This window comes from Bufo gargarizans, chromosome 5 (genome assembly GCF_014858855.1).
Source record: "Bufo gargarizans isolate SCDJY-AF-19 chromosome 5, ASM1485885v1, whole genome shotgun sequence".
NCBI lineage: Eukaryota > Metazoa > Chordata > Amphibia > Anura > Bufonidae > Bufo > Bufo gargarizans.
Genome location: NC_058084.1, coordinates 140,996,940 through 141,022,461, shown reverse-complemented (window position 1 = coordinate 141,022,461; position 25,522 = coordinate 140,996,940). Strand labels below are relative to the sequence as shown.

Sequence of the window (25,522 nt, the reverse complement as noted above, 5' to 3'; positions counted from 1 at the left end):
AATAATTATGTATTTATATCCGCGGACAGGGAATAAAGGGGGGGGGGGGTATATATTGAGGGAGGGGAGTGACATCTATCAATTCCCCACTGACTAGACATAGGAGCTAAGTATCATTTATTTTTATATTTTTGGTGTCCTTTGTCCGCCCTACAAATTAGGGATTATCTATCACCCCCTGATGATCTGCCAGGCGCAGGTGAAACGCGTCTTTTTTTTTTCCCGATCACTATCTATAATGATTTAACATGTATATAAGTAGGGTTACTATAGGTTAACTATAGTCATAGGTACGGGGACAGGGTATCTCTACCATCTGGGGATATCCCTGGGCTTAGGGCCTAGGTCATTAGGGACATCTAGGGAGAGTCACTCCCCTCCCTCAATATATACCCCCCTTTATTCCCTGTCCGCGGATATAAATACATAATTATCTATATGACTATAGGTTTATTCCTATTAAGTAGTTTTCATTTTTTGTGGTATCCTAATCACAGTAGGAGTTATATAGACTTAACTAATCCTCTGTTAGGTCATGATCACCATATGAGCAGCTTTCTGCTCCACTTACCCAGTAATTTATAAATAATGTATTGTTTTTATGAGCACGCTATATTCTATACGTCTAATACTAATTTATGACGTGTTAACTATCCATACTATCAAATTTATCTTTCCTTAAACCTGCAAAGATCCTAACTTGTGATGTAAGGCACTTGATAATTAGCTGTATGTAGTTTCTTCATTGCTTTTTATGGACAATTTATAGAACACATAGTACCACATTTAAATAAGGACAGAATGATACATGCAGAACATTAAATAACGCATTTACGTGACCTACCAAGCGCAGAACAATATAAAATTCTAAAATACGCAGAGAAACATCTCAGTGATAAAAAAAATTAAAACAAATGTATAAAAAAAATCTGGACAGTGCATAAAGTTGCTTTTTTAAAAGAATAATTAGAAAATATTTGAAGGGAAAAAAAAAAAAAAAAAAAAAAAATCTGCAGAAAGGCAAATGTCATTTCTTATATAGTGTGCATACCATAAGGTACAACATATCTTATACATTCACTCACAATAAGGCCATATTCCTAAACAGTATATATTAACACTTCAAATTCCTTTGTACTGAATGTCTCTCGATTAGGTGTTAAGCTATCTGAGGGGGGTGGACGGGTATAATAAGACGCCACTGAATGTGGAGTACATTTCATCAGAGTCTGAATTCGCCAGTTTGCCTCCTGTCAGGACAATGGCAACTTCATCTCCAGCTTTCAAGTTCAAGATGAGATTGAATGTGCCAATCCCGCTGCAAACTGACCTACTGGAGCTTGGGTTGTGATACTCCAAGAGCTCTCGCCTGTAGCCATTAGAATCCAGCTGTGCCACACTGACATTGGACACCAACAAGACAGCTTCCACAAAATGGTTGTGCTCTGGAGTTAGGACTGCAGAGAGCATATAACGACCCTCAATGGGAGCTGTGAAGATACCTAGAAGAAAGAAACATGGGGCTCAACTCCAAGGGGTGACAATAAAAGTGTGCACAGTCATAAGTGTTAGTTCAAAGTCTGCTATTAACTATCTGTAAGTACAAATGGAATGCAAATGCTTTCACCTTCATCAGATTTACAAGCCACAAGGAGCAGGAGAATATTAAACCACTTGACAAGAGACAGGCCTTCTCGCTGCTAATTCTCTCTAGCTTTTGATGGTATCTGGAAATGATTAGTGGAAATTTGTGACACATGAAGAAGGTAAATGATGTGACTGGGTATAGCGCTAGGATGTATAACATGAAAGCTTTACTACTGATGACCTCTTAGAGTAGCCAAGACAAACAGCTTCAGCGTTTCCATTTGGGTTGCCCTAGGGCATAGTCTTGTTGGCCTTTCCTTAAATAGGACTCTGCTAGCACTTGTGCCATCATGTCACTGTGAATGCTTATTTGTCTTCACTGCCCAGACCCAAATGACAAGCTACTCATGATGCACTGAAAGCAAACTCCCCCCCCCCCCCTAAAATTGCATGCGATTCAGATACCTACTACCTAGACAGAACTTCAAAAATACAACTTGTAGGGCATTTAGACCATTATACATCATGGAGGGGTCTCCCGGTTGGGAATCCACTCAATAAGCCAGACAGTGGAGAGACTCACAAAGAGCAGCTCTCACTACATTCTGGACCTACAGTATGATTGCCAGACTGACCTCTTTAGAAAGGTGATGTCTATCTGAGAAAACCCCTTGAATAAAATATAATGCGAATACAGAGCACATCATTGTCAATAAAAGATTTGTCTCACTTCAGCAAATGGCTTTTAAAATGTAGAGAAAGTTAATACAAGGCACTTACTAATGTATTGTGATTGTCCAAATTGCTTCCTTTGCCGACTTCATTTGTTTTTCCATCACATTATACACTGCTCATTTCCAGGGGTTACAACCATCCTGCAATCCAGCAGCGGTGGTCGTGCTTTTACACTACAGGAAAAAGTGCCGACCTCTCTGGTGGACAGGACCATGGGAGTGTGCATAGGCCAGAGCTGTTTCCTGTAGTTTACAAGCACGACCATCTCTGCTGGATTGCAGGGTGATCGTAACCCCTGGGTATAAGTAGTATATAATGTGATGGAAAAATGAATCCAGACAGAAAAGGAGGCAATATGGACAATCAAAATACATTAGTAAGTGCCTTGTAGTAATCTTCTCTACATGATAAATGACATTAACCCTTAAAAGCATAGTGAGACAAAGTTTAAAAAAAAAATCCCTGTTATTAAAGGGGTTGTCTCACTTCAGCAAATGGCAATGTATACTTTTTTGTATTAATAGGGATGATTCATAAAATCAGAGCGTTTAAAAGAAAATGTGCAAATCGTTTGCAGATGCATTTTCTGCCAAATCCATTTCATAGGGCCCATGTGACTGAAAATTAACAGAATTTTTTCCACTATGAAGAACACGTAGGCTGCAAAGCTCTTTACTTGTCACATATAGAGGACATTGAAATACAATCACACAAGTTGCCTAGAAGGGTTATTCTATAGCCTTGTAGAGATTACATTTTGACTTATCAAAATTAGTTTTTCTTTAATCAAGTATAAAACCTATATGCATAGGCATGCACAAACACACACACACACCGCGCGTGTATATATATATATATATATATATATATATATATATGGACTGGTATAGGTGTGCTATCAATAAGTGTGACATACTGAGGGGTGTAATATACTTTCTACTAACATAGAAAGTATATTATAATGCATTTGTATTGTGCAGCAGTTGTGCGTGGTTCTGCTGCGATACTGCAGCTATACAGAGGGACAAACGCTATTGGAACAACTAATTGCAACTGGTGTGCTATACCAGTTGCCCCCAAAACAATCTAATTGAGGCAGGGGTGTGATATACCTATAATATAATTTCTATTTAGTGCATTTGTATTGTGCTGCATTTGTGTGTGGTTCTGCTGAGATACCGCAGCTATACAGAGGGACAAACGTCATTGGAACAACTAATTGCAACTGGTGTGATATAACAGTTGCCGCCCCCCCCCCCCCCAAAAAAAAAAACTGATTAAGGGGTTCTATATACCTGCTTCCACAAATACTGCTCTTATATAGGGACTTTGACACAGGGTAATTTTGAAAATGACAGGCAGAGGAAGAGGCAGGCAATTCCGCAGGGGTGGTAGTGTCGGGCAGGTGCACCAGGCCGGAGCCTAAGTGGGAGATTGGAGAAGGTGCGTGCGATTACTTCAAAGGGCGCACCAGAGTTGGTTAAGTGGCTCACTTAGCCTTCCACTGCTGCACCCTCCTCATCCGCTGTATCTGCACCCCCAAAAGACACCACCACCACCACTACCATAGCCCCTCCACTCGAGTCAGAGGAATTATTTTCCCATCAATTCCCAGACCTTACCAATGCACAGCCATTCTTTGCAGCGGATGAGGAAGAGGAGATGGCAACGGCCGCCACCCACCCACCCAGCGGTCTGATGATAGTACCCAGATCAGCCCAAGGAGGGTGGTCCCCGCTGTTGCTGCCTACTCCGAAATCTCTAATGTCAGTGGTGGTGAAGGTGATGAGGATGACGTGTCGATGGATGTCCGGATCCAGCCTCAGGGAACGCTTAGACCGACAGGTGTCCGACTACATTGGGTTAGCGGCCAATGTGGACGCTCTGAGAAGCGAGTAAACCCTGGACCACTGTGTTTGCAGTCTTGACCTGTGGCCAGAGCTGGCACAATTTGCCATGGAACTTTTGGCTTGCCCCTCGTCGAGTGTCCTGTCCGAAAGGACATTCAGCGCACTTGCCTAGCTCACGACAGTGTGGACTACCTCACATTTCAAAAAATAAATAAGGCATAGATCTCGGAGGAATTCAACACCTGTGACGACCACGTTTAATTGAATTTCCTCATGCCAGCCCACACACCACCCAGAATAAATATTGGTCCCTGTCTTAGGTAAAAACAGCAGCATAAAAGGCCTTTTCTGTCCGGTGAATGCCTAATGTTTGGGACCTCGGAGGAATACAACACCTGTGACGACCACGATTTATCGAATTTCAACCAATATAATTTGGGGGTTTTTCAAGAGGGGGGATTTAGTTAGCCATGTTTTTAATCCAATTTATTATTTTTTTGTTCTTTTAAACATATGTATTTGACATCTACACTGCCAGTCCAAAAAAAAAGTCTCCACCAAAAAAAAAAGACTTTAGCTTTGATTACGGCACGCATTCACTGTGGCATTGTTTCGATACGCTTCTGCAATGTCACAAGATTTATTTCCATCCAGTGTTGCATTAATTTTTCACCAAGATCTTGCATTGATGATGGTAGAGTCTGACTGCTGCACAAAGCCTTCTCCAGCACATCCCAAAGATTCCAAGTGGGGTTAAGGTCTGGACTCTATGGTGGCCAATCCATGTGTGAAAATGATGTCTCATGCTCCCTGAACCACTCTTTCACAATTTGAGCCAGATGAATCCTGGCATTGTCATCTTGGAATATGCCTGTGCCATCAGGGAAGAAAAAAATCCATTGATGGAATAACCTGGTCCTTCAGTATGTTCAGGTAGTCAGCTGACCTCATTCTTGGATCACATACTGTTGCTGAACCTAGACCTGACCAACTGCAGCAACCCCAGATCATAGCACTGTCCCCACAGGCTTGTACAGTAGGCACTAGGCATGATGGGTGCATCAATTCATCTGCCTCTCTTCTTACCCTGATGCGCCCATCACTCTGGAACAGGGTATATCTGGACTCATTAGACCACATGACCTTCTTCCATTGCTCCAGAGTCCAATCTTTATGCTCCCTAGCAAATTGAAGCCTTTTTTTCTGGTTTGCCTCACTGATTAGAGATTTTTTTATGGCTACACAGCTGTTCAGTCCCAACCCCTTGAGTTCCCTTCGCATTGTGCGTGTGGAAATGCTCTTACTTTCACTATTAAACATAGCCCTGAGTTCTACTGCTGTTTTTCTTTGATTTGATTTCACTAAACGTTTAAGTGATCGCCGATCACGATCATTCAGGATTTTTATTGCCACATTTTGTTCCTCGAATACAATGGGTCCCCACTATCCTTCCAGTTTTTAAATAATGCGTTGACAGTTCTTAACCCAATTTTAGTAGTTACTGCAATCTCCTTAGATGTTTTCTCTGCTTGATGCATGCCAATGATTTGACCCACGAGATGTGTCTTTCAACATAGTTGTTTAAGAAATGAGAAGCAACTCATTGCACCAGTTGGGGTTAAAAAACTTATTGCCAGCTGAAAGCCCATGCAGTAATTATCCAATATGAGGCTCTTAACTATTTGCTTAGTTAAATCCAGGTGGGACTTTTTTTTGGACAGGCAGGCAGTGTATTTCTACTGGCCTGCAGTAAAATTGATATCTAATGACAGTCTAATATACCGTATTTTTCGCCCCATAAGACGACGCATTTTCCCCCCCCAAAAGTGTGGGGGGAAATGCCCCTGCGTCTTATGGGGCGAATGCTTCCATTTTACATTGCAGACTGCGATGTATGAGCCGGGAGAGAGGAGGGGCTGAAGTCCGGAACTAGGGGCGGGGCCTGGTGCAGTCACTGTACTCTTACAGTGGGCCCCGCCGCTCACTAAAGTATTTATAAACATGAATCCTTGTTATTAAGTTTAACCAACGCTGCGCTCTCCCATGTTCCCCTGTATCCCCACAGCACTAACAAACAAGCTTCAATAGCAGGCAGAGCAGACGGCAGCTGTAACGTTGCGCGTCTGCTCCGCCTGCTTCATTCATGAAGTGGGCGGAGCAGGCACTCGACGTCTGTGAGTGACGTTACTGCTGCCGTCCGCTCTGCCTGCTATTGAAGCTTGTTCGTAAGTGCTGTGGGGATACAGGGGAACATGGGAGAGTGCAGCGTTAGTTAAACTTAATAACAGGATAAGGATTCATGGTTTATAAATACTTCGGTGAGCAGAGGGCCGGTGTATTGGGGACACTGTTATGAGGTGGATCTGTGGATGACATATAGCAGTGCCATCCACAGATCTCCCACCCCATAGCAGTATCATCCACAGGTCCCCCACAACAGTGCCATCCACAGGTCCCCCACAACAGTGCCATCCACAGGTCCCCCACAACAGTGCCATCCACAGGTCCCCCACAACAGTGCCATCCACAGGTCCCCCACATGACAGTGCGTCATCCACAGATCCCCTATAATAGTGTCATGCACAGACCACCATTAATTCAAAACCCACCAAAAGCACACCTTTTGGTTAAAAAAAAAATAATTTCTTAATTTTCTTCCTCAAAAACCTAGGTGCGTCTTATAGGCTGGTGCGTCTTATAGGGCTAAAAATACGGTACCTCCAGCCACATAATTACTTATTTTCCGTATGGTTAATGCCTAATGTTTGGGGCCTGTACTACACTAGCCTGCAGTAAAAATTTATATTGAATGGCCGTCTAATATACCTCCGGCCACATAATCACTTGATCATTTATGTACGTTGAATGCATAATTTTTGGGGCCTGCAATCTAACTGGCCAACAGTAAAATTGATATCCAATGACTATCTAATATAACTCCAGCCACATAATCACTTTATGTTTTCTGTCAGGTGAATGCCTAATTTTTGCGGTCTGTACTCACGTGGCCTAAAATAATTTTTTTCTAGGCTCCAGCAGGGCACATTTTCCCTTTAAGACGCATAAAAATGGCCTCTGATTAAAATACATATTTTTTGTGGGAATTTTCATGCCCCTCTGGCATGTCACTGTCCATGTTGTGGGACGATTTGTGCACTTCTTGTAAGTATTTGGTGGCTGCAATAATGACCAGGAGGTTTTTCAGGTTCACCTGCCATTAAGGGAATGAAGCCCGCCGCGAACTTGTGGTTCCCAAACATTTGATCGTGTTCGCGAATCGTCGCAGCCGATGTTCTTCCATCACTAGTGAGCAATTATTTGAATAATCCTTCGCATAGAGTTACCCAATTTATGATTTTACATCGGTTATATGTGACCCCTAAATGGCTTCAGAGATTTTTAGCAGGTACTTTAAATGCATGCCCGAGGTGTGGAAAATTAACAGCAGATTTGATTCATATGTGGTGGTGATGTCCTAAAATACAACCCTTGGGTTATTTTTTTGATAAATTATAAAATTTACTATAAATGCTGTTGGTGTTTGTATAATTTCATTGTTGGAATAAAACATATATTTTTAAAAAAAAAATAAACTAGTACAAATGGTTAGTTACTCAGTCGGACTATCACTGTGGTCAGAGAGCCCCTTTATGGTAAGTCAATTAGATCAGTGTTCCTCAACTCCAGTCCTCAAGGCCCAGGATTCAGGATTTCCTTAGTATTCAACAGGTGATATAATTAGTGTCAGTGCACCAGGACTTACCACATGTATTCATTCTGTGGGATATTCTCAAATCATGACTGGTAGGTGGGTCCTGAGGACTGGAGTTGAGGAACACTGAATTAGAACATTGATAAGTGCAATGCTCTTCTGTGGGCATCTTTAGCTAGGCCTATAAAGAGAACAATACAGCTGTCATACTGTCAACCCAATTCTACACCTACTATTATCATCAGGATTATCCTTCTTCCTCCGAGTAGGTCATATCATTTGTGTTGACCACTACAGAAGGGCAATATTTTGTAGTTAAAAGGGGTTGTGCAGGCCATATGTATAGATCATCAATATCGGATTGGCAGTGGTCAGACACCCTGCCTCCTCTTTTGCTGATCTGCAGGGTTGCCGGGTGTTGGACACCCTCCAAATCAGATACTGATGACCTATCCTCACGATTTATATATGGCCTGCACAACCCCTTTTATTTTCAATTCACTGCACGCCGTGGAAGCACCGTGACCGGCCACTCAGCTTGATAAAGGGCACCGAACTGGGCCCGAAACGTTGCCATAAGCAATAAATGTCATGAGATTGTACCACTGGTAAAATAAAGATTGAATACAAAGCTACTTGCTGACTCCGGTGTGCTGTCTCCAAATCACTTATATAACCTTTAATTTTTATTGGCATAGTACCACAATTAAAATTTCTATGAACATTGTGTTACAAAAATCCTTTCTGATGGAAGAGTCCCTTTAAAATAACTAAAAAAGGGACAGAAAAGTTTGTAACGTCATAGATTTCAACCAGGGAGGATATTTAAAGATTTGCTCTAGTGATTTGACTCGTCAAGATGAAACCTGATTGGCTGTAATATATAAAAAGAAAAAAGGTGTAGCAGCACAACGACAAACCGTATACCGTTCCTTTCTGTGGTGGTGCCAGCCGTGTTGGGAGCCAGTCCGAAGCTCCCCCAGACATAGATAAAAACGTGTATAAAAAAAACAGCAGCACTCCCTTGTCTTCAGTATCCAAAGGTTTATTCAGCAATACAGTGCTTTGCGCTGTATTGCTGAGTAAACCTTTGGATAGTGAAGACAAGGGAGTGCTGCATTTCTTTTTACAAGTTTTATTTGATTGGCTGTAAGGCATGGGATAATAAATCTTCCAGGATTGCAGAAACTAGTAGGGCGGTTGGAACTAATATGCTTACACCTGTATGGTGGTAAAAATCATCAATACTGGTCAGATATCCATTGATTAATTAATGTGTAAGATTTCGGGTTATTCACCTTAATGGAACCTGGTAATTGTATTGCTATCTGTAGGTCTGGAGGATTTCACCTCAAGTAGATATAATTATGACTTCTGATATTTTAAAGGTTATTAGGCTATAACTAGGTAAGTTTATTGAACATGCTGTTGTCATTACAGACATGTGGCTGAAGCTGTGACTTAATGTGATCCATACAAGCATTGGAAGCAGTCATATGTTCCTTTGCTACTACACAGACACGTGACCCCCATTATAGACAGGACCACGCTAGTAGGAAAATTTGCAATTTTAACTAGACTCTAACACAGTAAAATGTATTACCTCAACTATTATATCTGCAGGGTTCTGGACAGAGATTACAACCGTATGTCTTTTGCATATTGTAGCTTCACACAGTGTCACAAGTCAGTAAAAGTTTGGTTAGTAAAATTCAAGAGAGAAAACAGAAGGTATTTTATCGAATTAACAATAAGGAAACACATAACCATGAATTTAGAAGACAGGATGCTTTGACACTTAAAGCTACCATATACATATGATACAATCCAGAATCTGCTCTCACTCCATTTGCAGAATGCCCCCTGGAAACATCGCGTTTGCTAGACATCTAGTATAAGGGGCTCATGAAAATCTCACTCGTGCCCTGTATCAGATTTTTCACACTGTTGCAACATTTTTCTCACTTCAAGATACTTTTGACTTTCATCTTTGAAGAGGAGAATTAAAGGGATATATTGTGAACACAGCTTGTTAGGCTACTTTCACACGTCATGGATCTGCAAAAACGCTTCCGTTACAATAATACAACCGCACGCATCCTTCATGAACGGATCCGGTTGTATTTTGTCTTCTATAGCCATGACAGATACGTCTTGAACACCACTGAAAGTCAATGGGGAATGGATCAGTTTTCTATTGTGCCAGAGAATACGGATCCATCCCTATTGACTTACATTGCGTGCCAGGACGGATCCGTTTGGCTCTGCTTCGTCAGGCGGACAGAAAAATCGCTGCAGGCGGAGTTTTGGTGTCTGCCTCCAGAGCAGAATGGTGACTGAACGGAGGCAAACTGATGCATTCTGAATGAAAAGGATCCGCTCAGAATGTATTAGGGCAAAACTGATCCATTTTGGACCGCTCTGAGAGCCCTGATCGGATCTCACAAACAGAAAGCCAAAACGCTAGTGTGAAAGTAGCCTTAGTCACAGGTATGTAACACATACAGTACAGACCAAAAGTTTGGACACACCTTCTCATTCAAAGAGTTTTCTTTATTTTCATGACTATGAAAATTGTAGATTCACACTGAAGGCATCAAAACTATGAATTAACACATGTGGAATTATATACATAACAAAAAAGTGTGAAACAACGGAAAATATGTCATATTCTAGGTTCTTCAAAGTAGCCACCTTTTGCTTTGATTACTGCTTTGCACACTCTTGGCATTCTCTTGATGAGCTTCAAGAGGTAGTCACCTGAAATGGTTTTCACTTCACAGGTGTGCCCTGTCATGTTTAATAAGTGGGATTTCTTGCCTTATAAATGGGGTTGGGACCATCAGTTGTGTTGTGGAGAAGTCAGGTGGATACACAGCTGATAGTCCTACTGATTAGACTGTTAGAATTTGTATTATGGCAAGAAAAAAGCAGCTAAGTAAAGAAAAAAAAAGAGTGGCCATCATTACTTGGGAAAACTTTGAAAGTGTCCCCAAGTGCAGTCACAAAAACCATCAAGTGCTACATAGAAACTGGCTCACATGCGGACCGCCCCAGGAAAGGAAGACCAAGAGTCACCTCTGCTGCGGAGAATAAGTTCATCCGAGTCACCAGCCTCAGAAATCGCAGGTTAACAGCAGCTCAGATTAGAGACCAGGTCAATGCCACACAGAGTTCTAGCAGCAGACACATCTCTAGAACAACTGTTAAGAGGAGACTGTGTGAATCAGGTCTTCATTGTAGAATATCTGCTAGGAAACCACTGCTACAGACAGGCAACAAGCAGAAGAGACTTGTTTGGGCTAAAGAACACAAGGAATGGACATTAGACCAGTGGAAATCTGTGCTTTGGTCTGATGAGTCCAAATTTGAGATTTTTGGTTCCAACCACCGTGTCTTTGTGCGATGCAGAAAAGGTGAACGGATGGACTCTACATGCCTGGTTCCCACCGTAAAGCATGGAGGAGGAGGTGTGATGGTGTGGGGGTGCTTTGCTGGTGACACTGTTGGGGATTTATTCAAAACTGAAGGCATACTGAACCAGCATGGCTACCACAGCATCTTGCAGCGGCATGCTATTCCATCCGGTTTGCGTTTAGTTGGACCATCATTTATTTTTCAACAGGACAATGACCCCAAACACACCTCCAGGCTGTGTAAGGGCTATTTGACCATGAAGGAGAGTGATGGGGTGCTGCGCCAGATGACCTGGCCTCCACAGTCACCGGAACTGAACCCAATCGAGATGGTTTGGGGTGAGCTGGACCGTAGAGTGAAGGCAAAAGGGCCAACAAGTGCTAAGCATCTCTGGGAACTCCTTCAAGACTGTTGGAAGACCATTTCAGGTGAATACCTCTTGAAGCTCATCAAGAGAATGCCAAGAGTGTGCAAAGCAGTAATCAAAGCAAAAAGGTGGCTACTTTGAAGAACCTAGAATGTGACATATTTTCAGTTGTTTCACACTTTTTTGTTATGTATATAATTCCACATGTGTTAATTCATAGTTTTGATGCCTTCAGTGTGAAGCTACAATTTTCATAGTGATGAAAATAAAGAAAGCTCTTTGAATGAGAAGGTGTGTCCAAACTTTTGGTCTGTACTGTATGTAGCAACAGAATTTTGCCCCTCATGAGTGCTGTCAGGTCAGACCATGGATAGAGCGTGATCTGTATAATTATCTTTATAATTGTGTTTATTATGAGCTGCGAGTCTAGCAGCAGCACTTCTGAATGTAAAGGGGTGGACAGCAAAAAAAAAAAAAAAAACATGAAGTGTGCCTGTCTGGGACACTGCAAGTGGCCACACATTTCTCCTACGGTTATGCTGCAGGAAAATGTATGATGACCACATAATACATGGTGACAGAATTAGTATGAAGAAGCTCAGAACTTTATGTATAATAGAGCATGAGCAAAGAATCCTCTCTATGGGGCCTATAGTCTTTAATACCTAGGACTCTAGTCCGGAGCTCTGACCAAGGCCAGAAAAAAATATATATATATTTGACACAATGGGAGAGATTTACTAACAGGGTGGGACTAGCCCATCTGGTGGGTCCAGGCTCTTATTCCATAATGGGCTTTAAAAATTTAGAAAAAAAAAAAAACATTTGGCTGCCTTTGGAGCCAAATCAATTGCCATTAGGGTATATTTCTTTGATCCAAAACTTATTTAAGACTGTATTGATGGTATTGTGGTTTGAACACAAAAATAATTTCCTCTGGTATGCCTCAGGAACCCCAATAGGACACAGTTTACTAAGCTAAACATGCCAGAATTCTGGCCTGTTTACTACCAAAAAAAATGGCATACAACCTTGTGCCAGATATATGCATCACTAGACAGTGCCTAAAAAGGGGGCATAGTTTAGAAAGGAGTATAAAGGAGTTGAAAATGGACCAATGTATGCGAAAGTTTTGGCATAAAGTAAGCCAGCCAACCAACCAGTGGCATAAGGAAAAGTATCTAACATATCTAGCGAGATGCATCAGATTTTTTATGAAGCCTGATCCACTGTGATAATTTTGGCGCATCTTCTGATGGTCAATGTTTTAAGCTAAGTTCAAAATGGTTATAATAAATCTTTTCCAGTGTGTCTGTCCCACAATAGGACCTCTAGACAATCACAGTCTTATTAAACTAAACTAATAACACACAAAGAATTAAATGTTACCATGTTTTTATTGAACACACCATGTAAACATTCACAGTGCAGGTGGGAAAAGTATGTGAACCCCTAGACCAATGACATCTCCAAGAGCTAATTGGAGTGAGGTGTCAGCCAACTGAGTCCAATCAATGAGATGAGATTGGAGGTGTTGGTTACAGCTGCCCTGCCCTATAAAAAAAAACAAAAAAACAAAAAAACACACACCTGTTCTGGGTTTGCTTTTCACAAGAAGCATTGCCTGATGTGAATGATTCCTCACACAAAAGAGCTCTCAGAAGACCTACGATTAAGAATTGTTGACTTGCATAAAGCTGGAAAGGGTTATAAAAGTATCTCCAAAAGCCTTGCTGTTCATCAGTCCACGGTAAGACAAATTGTCTATAAATGGAGAAAGTTCAGCACTGCTGCTACTCTCCTTAAGAGTGGCCATCCTGTAAAGATGACTGCAAGAGCACAGCGCAGACTGCTCAATGAGGTGAAGAAGAATCCTAGAGTGTCAGCTAAAGACTTACAAAAGTCTCTGGCATATGCTAACATCCCTGTTAGTGAATCTACGATATGTAAAACACTAAACAAGAATGGATTTCATGGGAGGATACTACAGAGGAAGCCACTGCTGCATGTTTACAGTTTGCACAAGAGCACCTGGATGTTCCACAGCAGTACTGGCAAAATATTCTGTGGACAGGTAAAACCAAAGTTGAGTTGTTTGGAAGAAACACACAACACTATGTGTGGAGAAAAAGAGGCACAGCACACCAAACCAAAACCTCATCCCAACTGTGAAGTATGTTGGTGGGTGCATCATGGTTTGGGGCTGCTTTGCTGCATCAGGGCCTTGAAGGATTGCCATCATCGAAGGAAAAATTAATTCCCAAGTTTATCAAGACTTTTCAGGAGAACTTAAGACCATCTGTCCACCAGCTGAAGCTCAACAGAAGATGGATGTTGCAACAGGACAACGACCCAAAGCATAGAAGTAAATCAACACCAGAATGGCTTAAACAGACCTCAAGAAAGCGATTCACACCAGACATCCCAAGAATATTGCTGAACTGAAACAGTTCTGTAAAGAGGAATGGTCAAGAATTACTCCTGACCGTTGTGCACATCTGATCTGCAACTACAGGAAACGTTTGGTTGAAGTTATTGCTGCCAAAGGAGGTTCAACCAGTTATTAAATCCAAGGGTTCACATACTTTTTAAACCTGCACTGTGAATGTTTACATGGTGTGTTCAATAAAAACATGGTAACATTAAATTCTTTGTGTGTTATTAGTATAAGCAGACTGTGATTGTCTATTGTTGTGACTTAGATGAAGATCAGATCACATTTTATGACCAATTTGTGCAGAAATCCATATCATTCCAAAGGGTTCACATACTTTTTCTTGCAACTGTATATGGAACTGAATTTCAGGTGCAGAAATGTCTGCAACAAATGTGCCCTTATAAACATAAGTGCTTATGTGGTAATATGGGTGGTTAAGGTCTTGCAGTTCTACTATGCATAGAAAAATATTTGCCCACAATTTCTTCTCAGACCATCTTGCATATAAAATTGTTTAATCTTGTATTTAAAAACACCTTAATTTCACTGCCACATGTTCCAGGATGTTACCTGTCTCAGGGTTATAGTGCTTGCCATCATTAACCAGAACATTATTAAAGGGAATTAGGCCAACTTCAAATGAGCTTGGTTTTTCGGTCAGTCCAGCTGAGAATGATATCTGTGTAGTTGTAGCAATTGCTCCTTGACAAAAGCAAAAAAAAAACAAGAAACTGTCAGAAACATGTCTTCTTTTCAATATCTCATACAAAGATTACAATGTAGATTAGCTGAGCCTCTAATTTTTCTTTACAGACAACAAACATGAGATCTACACTCCGAGGTATGGTTATTCTCTAAACAGGTCTTCGAGAACTTGGACCTATAAATGATGCATCATTTCTTTATTTATTTTCCCTCTTTCAGAACAGTGTTCAACAGATTAACATCACAATTGTACAGAAGTTTTCTTTTCTTAACAACTATAACATATGCCAAGTTTAAATCAAGCATTTATCCTAGTAATTGCAGGTAATAACATACAGAACCAACTCTACGTCTAACTAGAGAAACAGCTCTATCCAAATTCGCAGAGATGTGTCTAAAGAGGTCCGCCATATAACGGGTTTAAGGCGAAGTGGTTAAAACATAAAATACAAATATGCAAGGTTATACGATGCAAAACATGAAAGATTGCAGAAATAAAATGCTCTTAGAGATTAAAGGATTGCGGAAGATCAAAAGAATAGAAACTAAAAGGTAAGAGTAGGAGGGATGCGCGGGGTGGTCACTCATGAGAGTGGAGGAGCTTAATCTCAGATTTATTTTGTAAAGAATTGTTGTTGTGTCTCTGGGTCACTAGCGAAAGTTAGCCAGGGTTCCAGGTTCTGTAATATTTGGCTGTGGCTTTATGCGTTAAGGCGCTCAGGTCCTCTAACCTGGCCACTTGACCCAATTTCTGAAACCAGTGAGAGGGAGGTGGCGTTATCATTTGTTTCCAATATAGAGGGATCATACTCTTAGCTACTAGTACCATAAGTCTCCAGAGTAGAACATTATATTTGTTCATAGAGTCAGTTAGGATATTTAGGAAAAACATAATTGTTAACTCTTTTTCCCAAGCTCCTATATACGAGGGTCTAGGAAAACCTACAGAACCCACAATCATTTTATATATCGTAGATATCAGCTTAGGAGGAGGGAATCTAAGTAAGGCCAATTTTTCAAACGCGTAGTTTTCTCTTGCCATCATCTCTTCCAAATTAATGGTTTTAAAATTGCTTAAAGTTGGGCATGTGTGAGATAGTCTAATTTGAGGTTCAGAAGTTTGGTTTGCAGGGTGAGTAGGTCTTGAGGCCTCGTATATGAGTATGTCGCATAGTCTGTGGTCTTTCAGCAATCTTTGTTTGTCAAACCAATGGGAGGAGAATGGGTCTGTAAGGCCCAATAGATCTCCAACAGTCAATAGTGGAGAGGGATGCGCCCACAGGGAATGCATGTAACAGGTAGTTGCCCACACTGACAGCGGGGCCCTCGTCAATAAAGGTGTATTAGTGGGAGGGTGTTTACCTAAGCCAACCCCAGTTAATGCTTGGGTCAATGAAAAACCTGTGTTTTCTTCCCCAATCTTCACATATAGTTTATGTGAGGGGTTTCTATACCAGTCCAGTACTCAGGTTGAACTGTTGTATACAAACCTATGTCAGGGAACCCAATTCCCCCCAGATGTTTTGGGCAAACCATAGTAGAGTAAGCAACTCTATATATCCCATTTGCCCAGGTGAACTTTAAAAGTTTTCCGCACTCGCATAAGGACTGATTTGGGTAGGAATATGGGGAGAGATTGAAATAGGTATAGCACTTTCGGCATTATCATCATTTTAGTTAGGTGTACTCTTCCCATCCACAAAATATATGGTATTTTCGATGAGCTAATGATAGGCCCTATCTGACAAAGTAATAGGGTGTAGTTGAGGGAGAACCAGCCATCAGCATTAGGAGATATTTTGAGGCCTAAGTATTTTATATGATCAGTGGTCCATGGGAAGTCTGTGTTGGCCTTAGCCCGGGGTATCGCGTTTCGAGAGCAAGATATATTCATTGCTATTGACTTCATTGGGTTTATTTTGAAATTAGATAAAGAGTGGAATTCGACAAATACTTTTGACAGTGCTGGAAAAGACACATCTGGATTAGAAGTTATAATGAGTAAATCATCTGCGTATGCCGCCGTTCTATGACACCGACCCCCAATCGTGACTTCCTTAATCTCTGGGTGTTGTCTGATATGTTGGATCAATGTCTCCATTATAAGGATACAAAGGAGGGGAGAAAGGGGGCACCCTTGCCTAGTTCCATTGGAGATTCTAAAACTGGAGGACAGGGTTCCATTAATCCTAATGGAGGCTGTGGAGTTGGTGTATAAAGCAAATATTGCGTTTATGAAGGGTTCATGTACAGCCAATCAATTCTGTCGAACACCTTCTCCGCATCTGTAGATAAGAGGGCAATGGGGACTTTAAGATTAGCGTATGGTATGATCTGCAATAACTGTAGGGTGTTATCTTTTACTTCTCTGCCTTTTACGAATCCCACTTGTTCCGAATGAATCAAAGAGGGGAGTAAAGGAGAGAGCCTGTTAGCGATCATTTTGGCGTAAAGTTTGATATCTACATTAAGTAGGGATGTATGTCTGTAACTGTTACACATTTTGCTGTCTTTGCCTTCTTTAGGCAGTACAGTAATGTGGGCAGATAAGGATTGAGGTGGGAAGTTTCCATCCCTGGCTGCAGAGTTAAAAGCTAGCAGAAGATGCGGAGAAAGCGTGTCGCAGAAAGACCTGTAATACAGTAGTGGCAGCCCATCAGGGCTTTTTCCCATGGGAGTGTTTTTTAGAGCCAGTTGTAGTTCCTGTAAGGAGAATGGGGTCTCCAGATGGTTACTCGGTAGCCTGGACAATGAGGGCAGTTGTAAGGAGTGTAAGAATTTATCTATTTGCACTTTTCTAGAGTTACATACATGAGGTGTATCACCAGATCTTAGGTTGTATAGGGAGAAGTAGTATTCTTCAAATTGGGTTCCGATTTCTTTAGTGTCTGTGGTCGTCTCCCTTGAGGACTTATGGATTTCTTTAATGAATGTCTGCTCCTGCCTACGCTTTGCCATTAACGCCATTAGCTTGGAACCTGAAAAGTGACCTTTTCATGTCATTCTGACTTTTAGCTTCTCAGGAAGACTCCTCAGAATTTTTGTTTTCAAAAAAATTAGATCCCAAAAGATAAGTACTACAAATATCCTAACCCTCCTGCTGTGTGATTCCTTCTCAAAATAATAAACTACACTATCTCCACTCACTCCTGATGCTATATAAGACAGTTGCCTCCTACACTACACGGACCACTACCTCTCAGTACTGACAGAGAAAACAGTTTGTTAGCTTGAGAGACTAATGGGAACTTCTACTGATAGAACTTGACCACATGAGACACTTTTTGCATTCCGTAACCACTAGTTAACCACAGAATTATGTAAACTAGTAGCAAACACACCCAGTAGTGAGACAGGACTATGGTATTGGCTCCAATGTGTCTGAAAGTGATGTTGTACTTAAAGTGTAACTGTCATTTCAAAAAGTTTTCAACAACTCAATGTGACAGGTCAAAGGTTTTGAATGGTGGACATCTGGGTGCTGAGATCTCCACAGTCTCTCATGCTAGCAGACGATGGGCTCAGACTTTCTATGAGCCTGTCCTCAGCTAGCATAGACAGACAGTGCTTGGCTGAGGGTTTCTGCCTCCTTGTTTTAATAATCAGTGGAGGCTTCAGCACGTAGACCCCCATCGACCAAAACTTATGGCATGTCACTATGATCACATGATTTTTATCTTTATTAACTAAAATTATATGATATTTCCTTATTGAGCTGTATCCCACCACTGATCTACATATAAGAAAAAGTTTGAAAGTATAATTCCAAAACAGCATAAAAGCCATTGGGAAATAAACTGTGATAGCAATGAAAAAAAATACTGCATGTGGTCTGAGAGCTTCTCACATGTGGGTATTGTAATATGTTTGTGAAAAGAGGTTTTACCTCTGGCAAGTGTTATGAAAAACAGGAAGCTCACATCAGCTCTGATAATTAATTCCACAAAGGGATTTCCATCTGGGTTGAATAGGACCATACAAAGACTTGTGGTGTATAGCAAGACAACTCCATGTAAAGTAATATTATCTTACCACTAAATGCAAATACAGCAGAAATACATACCAGGATACTAGGACTCTAAAGAAAAAGCCATCACTGCATTACAGGGAGTCTTACCAACCAGGACACTTTGTGACCATTTAGAAGGCAGTGCAGCTCTGATACAGTCTTTTACAAATATACCCTGATGTGCTAATCAATGTTTTGTAGTCCCTGAAAAACACATTTTTAGGCAAAAAGAGACCAAGGGGCTGTACTTACCGATACTGGAGCCCAGCAGTGTACATCAGAACAGAGCCCTGCTCCTCCCTTCACCTTCCAGCCTCGGTGACGTCATCAGGAGTCCGCTGGAAATCTTGCACAAGCACACATCTCTTATCTGTGCCATCTGTTGCCTGCTTCAGGCAGTGGCTTCAATAACTGAATTGCGCATGTGCCAGCAGTATTTAGTTAAGCTATTGAAGCCACTGCCCAAAGCAGCTGACAGACAGTGCAGGCACATACAAAGGAGATGTGCACCTGTTCTAGATTTACAGTGGGCTCGTGATGACGTCACTGAGGCTGGGAGGAGGAGGAGGAGGAGGAGAAGAGGAACGACTGGACTCTAGCACCGATAATTACAGCCCCATGTGGTCTAATTAGCATATTTATAATAAAATTATATTGGGGGCTAAAAAAAGGTTAACACATAAAAGTATATCTGTAAACGATTACAGGAGAGCTACACTGCCATCCAAATGGTTACAAACATTCCTGGTTGGTGACTCCCTGTAAGGGAATGAAAAAATTGGCTCATCAACAATAGCGAATATAGTACAGCCGCTAATTATGTGGCCTTAGACCATTTAATAAACAGTACAGTCAAATAATATTAGACTCATTTAAGGTTATTATGTTAAATAATGCCCTCACCTCTGGATTCTGAAAATGTAGTGATCAATATTTGATCTGAAAAGAAAAAAGAAACATAATGACAATTTTTCATAGTTATCCATTTTGCAGTACATTTCCTAACATGAAATACACTTTTAAGATCATAAACTATTTAATATCAATGGGTTTTTATTAGTGTTGAGCGAACTTGCCATTTGCAAGTTCGGCGTTCGGGTTATCTAAGGATTCCGTAATGGATTCCGTCACCATGGACCATAACAGAATTCGTTGACGGCATGCACCACGGAGGCCTATAAGAGGAATTCCGTATTGCATTCCTATGCTGGTACATTAGATTTCTTTATGTTTTTATCCGTGTGTTTTTCCTCCCAGGGTGGCGCTCTGTTTGTTCTCCGCCCTCATCACCTTGCTTTACGGCATCTTATGCATTTATCAATTTTTCCTCTCTTTTTCTGTTATTTTAACATATGACAATAAAATTTATATATTTTTGGTAATATGAGCTCTCTCTTCATTTGTTTCTGCTATTCCACTCGGGAGCTTTTACCGAGTTATACTTTAGGTGTATCCCCTGTGGCTACCAAGGGTGGGCATTGTTCCTTACCCGCCCTGGGGATACCCTGGGTCATTTTTGTTTATCCTATGCTGGCCATAGACTTCTATGATGACTGAATGCAATACGGAATGCCTCTTATAAGCTTCCGTGGCGCATGCCATCACAGAATTCCATTATGGTCCGTGGTAACGGAATCCATTACGGAATTCTTAGATAACCCAAACCCAAACTTGCAAAACACAAGTTGCTCAACACTAGTTTTTAAAATACATAAAAAAGAGAAAATAATACTTTTCATAAGAAATACCAATCTTAAGACATAAAACATAAGAGGACCTGTCACTACTCCGGTAGACAAAAAAGTAGACAGTACTTGGACATTCAATTTTACAGATTTTATATATTTTTTTTATTAGTTACATCACCACATAGAAAGGCAAAGGCACTGTTTTGGGTGTTTTCTTGCCCTTCTTCAAATACACGAGACACACAAAAGCATGGTATGAACACGGGTTCCTCATCTGTCTCCCAAGCCTGAATTAGGACAATAATACACCCAAGCAATGCTTCTGCAATTCACAATGGCAGTGTGTCTAATAAACATTAACCGTATAACTGTACCTCCAAGTGAAGTCCTTACTTTTTGCAAATATATGCATTTCCCATGAAATAACAGCTGTGGAGAATCTTCTCTTAGAACTTTGTGATGTGATGTTTTTCTGCTTTCTTTTGGAATATGTATGAATAAATTGACAACCAGGCATTAAGATTGCACTTGTCCCTGCACAGACACTGACAGTGCCTATTGGACAATACACAACAGATCACAGGCACTCCATACAGTTATTTTTGCACAAGGAGGATCCCAATACAATTACAGCTATAATGTAGAACTCTGCACATTTCGGCCTTAAGTCCAGGATCTTGCTCAGATTTTGATTGCTGCTCTGGGTATAACATTCCATTGCGACAGTCACCCAACATTTGCAGCCCACTGCTACATTTACCCGTTTCCATGCCAGTTTCCATGTCTGTTCTGCCCAGCAGGGTTAAGGAAAATTCTATTTCAACTCATCCAGGGTTTTAGTATTTCTGTAGTGAATAATGTGGTAATAGAACCATCTAGCTGTGTTAAATTGTATTGCACCTTGTTTTTCTTGTTTCAAATACTGCTGTATTGTGGGTGGTGCAAAGCATCCTGGGAAAGAGAAGTCTCCAGGACACAGAACAGAGCTGTCCTCCTGCATATCTCCTTCTTAAAATCCTCCAACCTGGTAAAAGCATATCTGGTGAGAGATCTATCTTTGTTTCAGGATCATTATGTTACGCAGAGCTATTTAGTTAGTTATAATTGTCACTCAGGGAATTGTTCATTCTGTTAGCTAGACATGTAATCCTATGTATAGGCAACCATTTTACCATGTGCTTTCACTGATGACTGTTAATGGTAAAGTACATGCAATTCTATGCTTAATACTTATACGTGCTATTTGTATTCTTGTAGTTTTACCATCAAATACTCCTGCTTTGCCAATAAACAAGTTAGACTACAAAGAACAGTCCTCTTATTTGGAAGACAGGAATGGTTTATGCTGAACTTCAGACTGCACACTGCGTGAACGTGTATGAAGATAGAACAGTGTCAATCAGAATCTGTGAATCCTGACATTCTTGGAATTAGAGACTACAACATCATATATATAATGGATTGCCTTTCAATTAAAAATATCAAGCACTGAACCAGCAAATCAGAATTCTAGTTTATGACTGACTGGACAATGTCAGACCGTGTAAGGACTGGAAACATTAAGTTGTCTGTTTACTCAGAAAAGAGAGAAACTCTACAAGATAACAGAGTTCTAAGGAAGATGCTTCAAATTGTCATTTTATGGAAGAATTTACTAAAACATACATGTCAGGAGATCTGTAATATGAGCGTGTACCCAGCAAGATAAAAGTTGGTGGGACCCGCTTCTTTGGATCAGTGGTGCACCAGAATGTTGACATTGCATTTAAGCCTTTGATGTATACCAGAATAAAATCCGAAAAAAGGCTCCGATGTGTGCCAATACGTATGACTACGAGACCCGCAAAACACGGATACCGGCCGAGTGCATGCAACAATTTTTTATTACACCTGCAGAAATGTCCACAAAAGGGACAAGAATAGGACATGTTCTATTTTTTGCAGGGTCACGGAATGGACTTTTGAATGCGGACAGCACACGTGTGTGCAGTCCACTTCTTTTGCAGCCCCATTGAGACTAAAAAACATGATCGGATGCAGACGGAAACTATGGCCGTGTGCTTGAGCCCTAAAGGAGACCAGGAATGCTGTCAGACAGGCAAGTATGGTCCAGGAAACACACTCCACTTGATGGATGCATTTCTGGGACCAACTTAGGCTTGTTTGATCTGAACTCACTGCATTATTATGATCTATGGTGCTGTGAGTTCCAGTGAAACCATAGGTCTGCTATCCAGTACTGACCGCATCATTTCGGTACAGCACAAAAGAACAGTGGTTGGGGTGGAACTCTCAGCATCATAGATCACTCATATGCAGTGAATTGGGCTCAGAGTAACCATTGTGGGAGGAAACTAAAACCCGGGGAAAAACATGGGGAAAAACGTAAACTCTCAGGCCCTGATTTATCAAGAGCAGTAACTGCTGTGCCAGTCTTGGTAGGGCCATATATTACTTCCCTCCTCTGCTAGTCCATACACCAGAATGGAGCACTGCTCTTGTAACACCCCCTGTGCTCTGCATACTCCCCCCTCCCCTTGATCGACAGGGTTAACCATCAGCATGGTGAAGGCAAAGCTGTGTCCCAGCATGTACATATCATATATACTACTTACGATAATGAGAAGAGTGGATTTCTATGCTTAGAAAGTTAATAAACATTACTGCTTTATTCACAAGCACACTATATGATTACAAAGAAACCAGTAATATGTGTCAATTTTCTGAGCATAGAAAAAAAGACTAGGTTGTCAGCCTTGCATGTACAGAGCCTAGGACAGTGATGGCTAACCTTGGCACTCCAGCTGTGATGAAACTACGACTCCCAGCATGCTCCATTTATTTCTATAGAGTTCTGAGAGCAGCCAAGCAAGCTGGGTATCTTGGGAGTTGTAGTTTTACCACAGCTGGAGTGCCAAGGTTAGCCATCACTGGCCTAGGAGAAACGTCTAGATGTTTTTTCTCCTGTTATTTTTTGGTTCTGTTTACAATATAGGAATATAAAGAAAAGCAGTAATGTATTGGCTCTCTAAGCATAGAAACCCACTCTTCTCATTATAGAAAGAAGTCTATATGATATGTACACGTTAGGACACAGCTCTGCCCTCACCATGCTGATGTCCTTTCAATCAAGGGGAAGGGTGAGTGTGCAGAGAAAAGGGGGCGTTACATGTGCAGTGCTCCCAAGGATTCAGCCCTGCCCCCTGGTGCTCCAACTTTCTCATTTGCATATGACTAAAATGCATATATCGCTGCAGCTGTTTAACATACAGACAAAAGAAAGGTATAATTTTACATCAGCATGATGAGCCCAGGCAAGATGTCTGGTTTAATAGGGTTGATCATGCGGACCAAGCCTCTATAAAGAATTGCAATGGACAGGAGCTGACCCAATTGACTTCTATGGTAGAGTTTTCTAGGCATGCTCTGTGTCTCATGCAGAGGTCATTTAAGGCTACTTTCACACTGGCGTTTCTGGGTCCGCTTGTGAGATCAGTTTCAGGGCTCTCACAAGCTGCCAAAAACAGATTGGATAAGGATCCATTCAGAATGCATCAATTTGGTCTCCGTTGCGTTTTTTAGACGGTAACTAAAACGCAGCTTGCAGCGTTTTGGTGACCGTCTGACGACGCAGAGCCAAACTGATCAGTCTAGACTTACAATGTAAGTCAATGGGGACGGATCCTTTTTTCACTGACACAATATGGTGCAATTGAAAATGGATCCGTCCCCCATTGACTGTCAATGCAAGTCAAGATGGATCCGTTTTTACTTAAGACTTTTTTTTTTTTTTTTACAAATAATGCAAACAGATCCGTTATTAACGGATACAAGTCTTTGCATTATTGGTGCGGATCCGTCTGTGCAGATACAAGATGGATCCGCACAAAACGCGAGTGTGAAAGTAGCCTTACAAGCAAGGAGTAGATAAGGTTTGACAATCGCCTATTGCGAATGGAGAATTCTGTGTTATCTATACACAGAGGGGATATATGCCATTTTAAAAATGGCCAGTAAAGGAGATAACTGCAGTAAAGTGATCTGTACAGACCAAGAAGTGGCACCTACTACTAGGCTCAGTGGCCAGTGTGAAAACTTTCAAGATTTTATGGCTTTTGTTTAAATATAAATATTAACATAGAAAATTAAAAAGAACACCAAAAATTATTTACAAATGTGTTTAACATAAAAACGTGATTTAGACAATAGGTCCATTTTCTAATGACACATTCCCTTTAACAAATGGCAGCGCGGTGGTGCAGTGATTAGCGCCGTTGCCTTGAAGCACTGAGAGCTGGACTGCAAATCTGACCAAGAGCAACATCTGCATGGATCTTGGATGTTCTCCCTGTGTTTGGCAGGTTTCATTCAGGTAAATCCGTGCTTACCAACCACACTACATTTGGGTCATTTAATTGACTTATGTTGGAACTTTTATTGTGAGCCCTATTAGGGACAGATACTGATGTGATGAAAATCTCTGTACAGTGCACCAGAATATGTTGTTGCTATATGAATGGATAAAATAATTGTGAATAGAAATGACAAAAAAATAAATAAAAATTGAGTGCTTCACTATAACATCCATACACATTTTTTTCTTAGATTAAAACACATAAAATGTGATCCAGTTGGCATCCACAGATTCAGCTTTATCTGTTTTCATTTTATGCATAAAGCCCCTACAGCCAATATCATGGTTACATAGTTAATAAGGGTGAGAAAATACATATCCACCAAGTTCAACCAAGGGATAGGTGGAAATTAGAATAGTGTCTGTCCTAGTTATATAATTCTTGATGTTATAGAGAAAATATACAAATGTGGCCCCCAATACACAGACCAAAAGACATATCTATGCAACATTGTTACCTGTTTTATCTTTAGCTGGCTTGAGATAAGCTGTAAGAGAAATCACATGTGTGGTAAGAAGAGTGCATTTGCTGGCAATAATGTACCCAATTCTTTATTATTACATTTACTGATATGTGCCATGTGCTGTGGTACTAGAGATG

The 25,522-nt window shown here is 40.9% G+C and overlaps 1 protein-coding gene across 1 annotated transcript in view; it reads right to left on the bottom strand.

Annotated features, from left to right (window-relative positions):
* Positions 1 to 566: 566 nt before the first annotated feature.
* The window catches only part of EMILIN2 (elastin microfibril interfacer 2), a 66,452-nt gene continuing 41,496 nt past the window's right edge, over positions 567 to 25,522 (bottom strand). The window contains exons 6-9 of the mRNA XM_044294779.1: positions 25,380 to 25,409; positions 19,723 to 19,758; positions 14,676 to 14,807; positions 567 to 1,502 (exon numbers count right to left, since the gene is read on the bottom strand). Of these exons, the coding sequence (XP_044150714.1) occupies positions 1,165 to 1,502; positions 14,676 to 14,807; positions 19,723 to 19,758; positions 25,380 to 25,409 (536 nt within the window). The 3' untranslated portion in view covers positions 567 to 1,164. The remainder of the gene's footprint in view (positions 1,503 to 14,675; positions 14,808 to 19,722; positions 19,759 to 25,379; positions 25,410 to 25,522) is intronic.